Source organism: Sciurus vulgaris (assembly GCF_902686455.1).
Source record: "Sciurus vulgaris genome assembly, chromosome: 8".
NCBI lineage: Eukaryota > Metazoa > Chordata > Mammalia > Rodentia > Sciuridae > Sciurus > Sciurus vulgaris.
The window spans coordinates 139,842,686-139,849,604 of NC_136468.1; the positions used below are offsets into that span (position 1 = coordinate 139,842,686).

At 53.6% G+C, this 6,919-nt stretch overlaps 1 protein-coding gene across 1 annotated transcript; it reads right to left on the reverse strand.

Annotated features, from left to right (window-relative positions):
- Window positions 1-567: 567 nt before the first annotated feature.
- PEBP1 (phosphatidylethanolamine binding protein 1) lies at window positions 568-6,617 on the reverse strand. Its single transcript, XM_079151559.1, has 4 exons — window positions 6,329-6,617; window positions 4,985-5,094; window positions 4,264-4,364; window positions 568-1,465 (listed from the first exon to the last, which is right to left on the reverse strand). The coding sequence occupies exons 1-4, from the start codon at window positions 6,461-6,463 to the stop codon at window positions 1,248-1,250; spliced, it is 564 nt and encodes a 187-aa protein (XP_079007685.1). The 5' UTR covers window positions 6,464-6,617; the 3' UTR covers window positions 568-1,247.
- Between the last annotated feature and the right edge of the window lie 302 nt (window positions 6,618-6,919).

A 6,919-nucleotide genomic window follows, 5' to 3' on the forward strand; every position in this document is an offset into this window, starting at 1 on the left:
TGCTGGACTTGGCACCGCTTCAGAACAGATTCCGGGCATGTGGTGTTTGACACGGGAGGGACACCAGTCCTGATTCCCAGACCTGGATGTGTCTCCTCGGTTTTATTCAGGGCTTCCAGCGTTCAGGGCTGACGCGTTGTGGCTTATTATGTCTGCCACGAGGTCAGAATGAGCCGTTCCCAAGGTCCCTTAGAAACACGGGGCCCTGGCAGGGCTGACGAGGCCGCTCGTGGTCACACTCGGGGTAAACACAGGCCAGATGCAAGCCTGAGGAAACGGGCCTCGGAGTCAGGCAGGTACAGTCCAACCACTTACGTATGCTGACTACGTCCAGTACCCACCCTCCTCTGAGCAGAGACCACTTTGTCACCGACACCGGTAAGGCAGACTGAAGACTGGAGGTGCTCGCGTGCACCTGCAGAGGCCAAGAGCAACAAAACCCTGTGGCCCACAGATTAAATCCCAAGAGCTATGCTCCCCAGGGCGAGGGGCCGCTCACCCTCAGGGGCTGCCCCGACTTCTCCCATTCAGGAGGCCCGCACCTGATAAGGCAAAATACCTGGAGGCTCTGGATCATCCAATGTTTTTATTTTTATTCAACAAAAAGCAAACAGCAGAATCAATTAACACATTAAGCAACTCCAAACTGCTCTTCAGCGGTGTGCAACTGACTCAGCAGATTTAAGGACCCCCAACAGCCCCTGGCCCAGCACTGCTGCCGTCGGGAGGCCAGGCCTCGCCAGCAGCAAACCATCCTCCGTCTTGCTTCATCCAGTTTTGTTCTTCGAAGGAGCCAGGGCAGGACGCTGGCGCCCGTGCCTATCCGAGCGCCTATCCGAGTGTGCTGGCTGCAGCTGAGCGCCTGGCCCTGTGCGCCATTCTGGACTCAGGATCACAGAGGTAAAGACAGCAAATCCTCCTTTGTTAAGCTTCTCTAAAAGACGGACACTTTGCTCCTGTAATATTTTTACCTGGATTTCTTCTTTAAATTCTGGGTTGCTATTCTTTTATTAACAATGCAATGACCCCGAGGCAGTACCAAATATCCCCCAACACGGGGGTCAAATCACATCAAAACACAAACGGGATGTGTGCCTATCTAAAATCATAAAGAACAAGCGACAGGGAGAGTCACTAACCGCGGCAGACCTCACCTGTGCCGAGGGAGCAGGGAAGGGAGAGCTGTGCATGCGTCGCTGACTGGAGGCACCGCTCGGGACTCCAGACCCCCGACTGCTTCGGTTCCCCTACTTCCCTGACAGCTGCTCATACAGCTTGGGCACATAGTCGTCCCACTCCGCCTGGTAGCACGTGCCGGCCACGGGGGACCCGAGCTTGTACTTCTTGCGGAAGGACGCCACCTTGAATTTGCCGCGGTTGTCCCCAGATCGGTTGCTGAGAATGGGCTCGTCACACTTCAGTGGCTTGTCCTGCTCGTAGACCAGCCAGACATAGCGGTGGAGGCCTGGAGGGGAGGCAGAGGGAGATGCACACAGTAGGCACCTGAGGCGGACCCCACCCACTCCACGTGGCATTTCAGCAGAGGGACTGTGCCACCTAGTCACCAGGAAAACACTGGGCCCAGAGAGAGGACAGGTCAGGCCTCTCACCCAGTAATGAACCCTTATTAAGCCTCCGCTGGTCTGCAGGCCCCGGTCTCCGCCACCCCCTCAGCCTCACCTCCACCCGCTCGGCTGCTCCATGCAGCCCACCCCCCACTTTGGCCACTGCACCATGGGGTGCCCATCCTTCCCCCATCACAGTAACATCAGAACCCAAAATCCTGGATAAAATACAAACTTGGTAATTTAGATTCCCTGTTAGAAACTGGAGCCATCACACCACACTCCGGCCCACGAGGTACGAGAGAACATGATCTTTCTACCTCCCACACTTAATTCATGAGAAGATGAGAGATCTGCTTGGAAATGACCCAAACCCACTTTCGTGAACTTAATAGCAAAATGTGTTTTACAATCAGCAAGCCAGGTGCGGGGCACATGCCTCTTGTTCCTGCTACTGAGGCCAAGGCAGGAGGACTGCCAGGTGAAGGCCAGCGGTGGCGACTTAGCAAGAATCCCTATCCAAATAAAAGGGCTGGGGTGTAATTCACTGGTACAGGCCCCCAGGTTCTATCCCCAGTATTGAAGGGGGAAAGCACCTTATTAACTCACTGCAAATTTCTATAAACTCCCCTTAAGTACTAGACAGAAATGAGGACCATGAACTTCTTAAAGTTAGTTTTTGAAGTCATTTAAGTATCTGCACACCCACGTTCCTGTGCCGCTCGCAAGAGCCGAGAGCTGGAAGCAACCCAAATTTCCACCGATGGAAAAATGGATAAACAAAATGCATTATATCCACACATGAAATATTATTCAGCAATAAAAAGCAGATTTTGACACATTACAACATGGATGAACCCTGAGGAGGGAGCTAAGGGAAATATGCCAGTCACAAGAGGATACTGGATGATTCCACATGAGGTATCTAAAGTCACCCCCACTGCACAGGAAGTGGAACAGGGGCTGCCAGGGACAGAGGGAGGGGAAACTGCAGAGCTGTGGGTCAGGGGACCGAGCTTCCATTGGGGAAGATGGAACGTTCTAGATAGGCTTCCCAACAACGTGAACACAGCAGCACTACTGAACTCACCACTTTCGAACAGTTTAGGAAGTTTTATGTTATGTTTCTGTATCCGTTTAAAAGTTATTTAAAAGGCGAGTTACAAAGGAAGCAAGGCCAATGGGGACACACTGGCTCCACACCATCCACTAGATCAGGGACAAGGACGCCATAGACGCGGTGGCTTCAGGTATCCCGCAGCACCTGAGTACAGGGGTGGCGATCTGATGTCACATATTCTGACTGGAATGCACAGCTGCCAGCTGCTCTGGAGAACTCTCAGGCGACTCCGAGGACTCAGCAGTTCTATCCTAGCTTTTCAGCCAAGAGAACCGGAAACCCCGTCCACAGGAAGGTGCACGGCCACCTTATTCCCAATATCCAAGCACTGAAACGACCTGAACGCCCAGCAGAACAGCTACGCAGCCGTACTGTCTTGGCACAAGGGGACACCACTCAGAAACCAAGAGGAACAATCTACTCACAAGAGCAAACCGGGAAGAACCAGTCCCCAGTACACTGCACCCAGGGGCTCCATCTATCAGAGTGGCAGGAGTGAGTACTCTATGGAGACAGGAGTCAGAAAATGGCTGGCTCTGGGGTCACATAAGTAGAAAGGTCACAGAGGAACCCTCTGGGGTGATGGAAACAACCTATATCTTTCTGCAGTATTTAAATGTGCATGCATCAGTGAAATCCACTGCCTGAAACTTTCTACAATTTCTGTGTTTAGAAATGATAGTTAAAACTCTCTAAAAGAATCTGAAAAGAGGGACTGAGTGGCCTTTTTTTTTTTTAATGAGAACATAGCTCCTGCTCAAGAGAATCGTTTTATTCTCATGTGTATACACACCGTAATTAAATTGCCTAATTTAATAACTGCCCTAGAGAGCTTAGTACATCTCTAGGAAACCTGTCCCTTTACCCTCCCTATTAGGAATGCATGAGGGCTTCAAGCCACCCGGAAGTTTCTGGGTCCTCACCTTGGATCTCTGCACTAACTCGTGCAGGATGATGTGTGTAAGAGCCAGGTTCTGCCGTGCTTCACCCCACTACGCCCCCAGTCCAGCACACAGAGACGTCGTGTAATGCACACCAGGCAACAGCAAGCCCGGCTCAGCCTCTCGCCTGCACACCTCTACGCACACCCCAGGACACTGTGCCTGCGTGCAGAGATTCCACTACAGTTCCGCGGCCGTCTCCTACATCTTTCCAAGACACCAAACCAGACTTTCGGAAGGAGCTCAATGACATACAAGGCAATTTTTGTAATTAATTTGAAAACTATGATCCCTTGAGACTTTTTACAGGAATTAAAAATGGAAACATCACATGGGGGGAAAGCTGCATACAAAACAGACGTGGCTTACCTGTGTTCAACCCATGTAGCCACCCAGAAGCTTCTAAAACATCACATCCTTCTCCCTGGCTTCCCAGAGACAAGAAGCAGAGCTCTACAGTGAGGGTCCCCCGACCAGAACCCAAAACTCCAGCCCCCAGCACTCCCGCAGGTCTGGACGTGCTGTTTCCACAAGGCAAGAGCTCTGGCTACAGAAAGAGCACGCCTGAAAACCATCCTCCGACTGCAGCGCTCTGGGCCAACCCTCCCCAGCCTCCCCCGGAGCAGCCTCCACTGACCTGTGCCGCTGGGAGGCCCGGAGCCCACGTAATCGGAGAGGACCGTGCCACTGCTGATGTCATTGCCCTTCATGTTGACCACCAGAAAGTGGTGCCATTCCCTGTGCGGAAGGACACAGGGCCGTCAGCACCACAGGGTTCGAAGTCACTGCACAGCTGGCAGCGGAACATCCAGCACACAGGGCCGGCCAGGAGCCACAGCAGGCCATGCAAACCTCCTCCTAGATCTGCAGAGAGCACCCAGTCCCTCCCCTGCCTTGAGATTCTCTAGGATGGGGGTCAAAAAACTCTTCTGCAAAGGGCTAAGAGTCGATGGCAGCTTGCAGGCCAGACCATCTCTGTAGCAACGCAAAGCTGCCACTGTGGCAGGAAAGCAGCCACAGAGACTTATGTTATCATGGCCATGTTCCAGTAAAACTCCATGGACACTGACATTTGAATTTCATAGTTTTGTATGTCACAAAGTATTATAATTCTTTTTCCTTATCCATCTGAAAATGTAAAAACCATCTTAGTTCATGGTGCTGTACAAAAACAGGCTGCAGGTAGGTGGATTTTGTTGGTTGTCATTTACAGACTGGAGAGCAAAGGGGCAGGACAATGCACACTGGCTTAAACATGGTCCTATCGCTGTGAACTAGGTCTACTTCACGCATCAAGGGACATACACCAGGTCGGCCATGTCCGGATGACCCACTCTCCTCTTCTTTCCCCAACTTGCCTGTATTTGGGAGACTGCCTGCTGGGAGCATCCGGGTCTGTCAAGACCAAGGTGTAGAGTTTATCTGGATCAAGACCATCCCATGTAATGCTGGTGGGTCTGTTCTTCACCTGTAGAGAGGAACCAGTTGGAGTTCAAAGCCAGAAAAGCTGAAGAGACCAACACTCTTTTGCCCTCAGGCTCTTCAAAGATAAAACAAAGGTAGATTATTATTTTATTTATTTATTTATTTATTTTGCAGTGCTGGGGATTGAACCTAGGGCATTGTGCTTGCAAGGCGAGCACTCGACCAACTGAGCTATCTCCCCAGCCCCTACAAAGGTAGATTATTAATCAGTTACTTGGGAACTGCCTTTACTAGGACTCAGAAGCAAAAAATTTATATTCATTACTAATTTTATTATTACTTTTGAGGTGCTAGGGATTGAACCCACGGCCTTTGTGCTTCCAAAGCACGCACTCTATCGACTGAGCTATATACTCAGCCTATTAATTGTATTCTCAACACTATGGAGCTAGTATAGCCTGAGAGGTGGGGTCTGGATTCCAAACATGACATGCCTCCTCACATCCAAAACTTTAGTCTGGAATGACCATGTCTCTGGACTGGGGACGAGGCGGTAACTGGAGCCTGCCCAAGTGAAATCTGCATAAACTCAACATTTAAAAGACGCAGAAATAGCCGAAGGGGGGTGGGCAGGAAGTCTGGGGAGGGAGGCTGGCACTGGTGCCAAGATGAGCGCTTCGTATTTTAATATCCAAAACAATACAGTCTGCAATTATCCGAAAGTGAACAGTCTGGGCAATTCATTCGCATCTTGCCAGAGACTTAATAACCAACAACCAGCAATGGTGTCGGGAATACCAGGTTCTCCACTTGGAGCAGCCTCAGCCCTGGCGTCAGAGGCCAAAGGCAAAACCGTCACCGCAGGCGGCCGCCCTCCAGGCGCTGCGGGAAGATGCCCGCTCTCGACCGCGGAAACAAAGGAGAGCTGGCGGGCGACGCGGATCACCAGTTACATAATGCGCCACAGGCTCCCGGGCGTGGCTTTCGCTCTCCAAACTCAGGCCCCAGGTCCCGGGGCCCGGGGGAGGCTCTGGGGAGGCGGGCGGCCACGGCCTACCCCGGCCCGACTGCGCCCGGAAGGCCGCTTCTGTCCCAGGCCCTGCTAAGGAGGGCCCTCAAGTCCCGGGAAACTGGACCGATGGCTCCAGCGGGTCGAGCTCCACCCGCCACCGGCCGGGTCCTCGGGGTGGCACGGCGACCCGGATCCCGGGGACGCTGCGCACGCCGGCTGGGACGGCCTCCCGCCCGGGCCTCGCACGCCCACCGCCCTGGCGTACCTGGGTCGGCGTCAGCACTTTGCCCAGCTCGTCCACCTCCGCCCCGGCGTAGGCGACGCGCAGTGGGTGCTGGGGCTGCTCCTCCACCTCCTGCAGGCTCAGGGGCCCGTTCCACTTGCTGAGGTCCGCCGGCATGGCGAGGCAGCGCGGGCGGCTCGGCCGGGAGTGCGGCGGGAGGCCACCGGCAGGCACACGGAACTGGTTCGCAGCGGACAGGCGCGCGGGGACGCGGGGCCAACGACCGAGGCAGCGCACGCACTGGCTGGAGGCGGCGTGGGCCCAACGACCACGGGAGCGCACGCGCGCGGCCCCGCCCCGCCCTGCCCCTCCAATCGCCGACGAGGCCCGGCCACTCTGTCCTCTGATTGGTCGAACCCCGAAGCGCGGGGCGAGTCTCGCTCCCGGGTCAATGCAACCTGCTACCATCAGCAGCAGGGTTCTCTGGCAATGAAGCTAGGCCATTGTTTTAGGAAATGCGCCTGAGATAGTCCGTGCTGGTTTTATTTTTGTTTTGCTTTTTTGCACGAATCTTTGCCCCACGTCCTCAATTCAGAAATAGTAAGGCCTTGCTTTTCTCTTGCACTTCTTAAA

Coding starts and splice junctions, on each gene's coding strand:
- PEBP1 (XM_079151559.1), bottom strand. CDS start 6,463: ATGCCGGCGGACCTCAGCAAGTGGAACGGGCCCCTGAGCCTGCAGGAG. Junction 4,365..4,984: donor AGGCAGTCTCCCAAATACAG/GCAAGTTGGGGA, acceptor CCTTCCGCACAG/GGAATGGCACCACTTTCTGG. Junction 1,466..4,263: donor CGGGCCTCCCAGCGGCACAG/GTCAGTGGAGGC, acceptor CCTCCCCTCCAG/GCCTCCACCGCTATGTCTGG.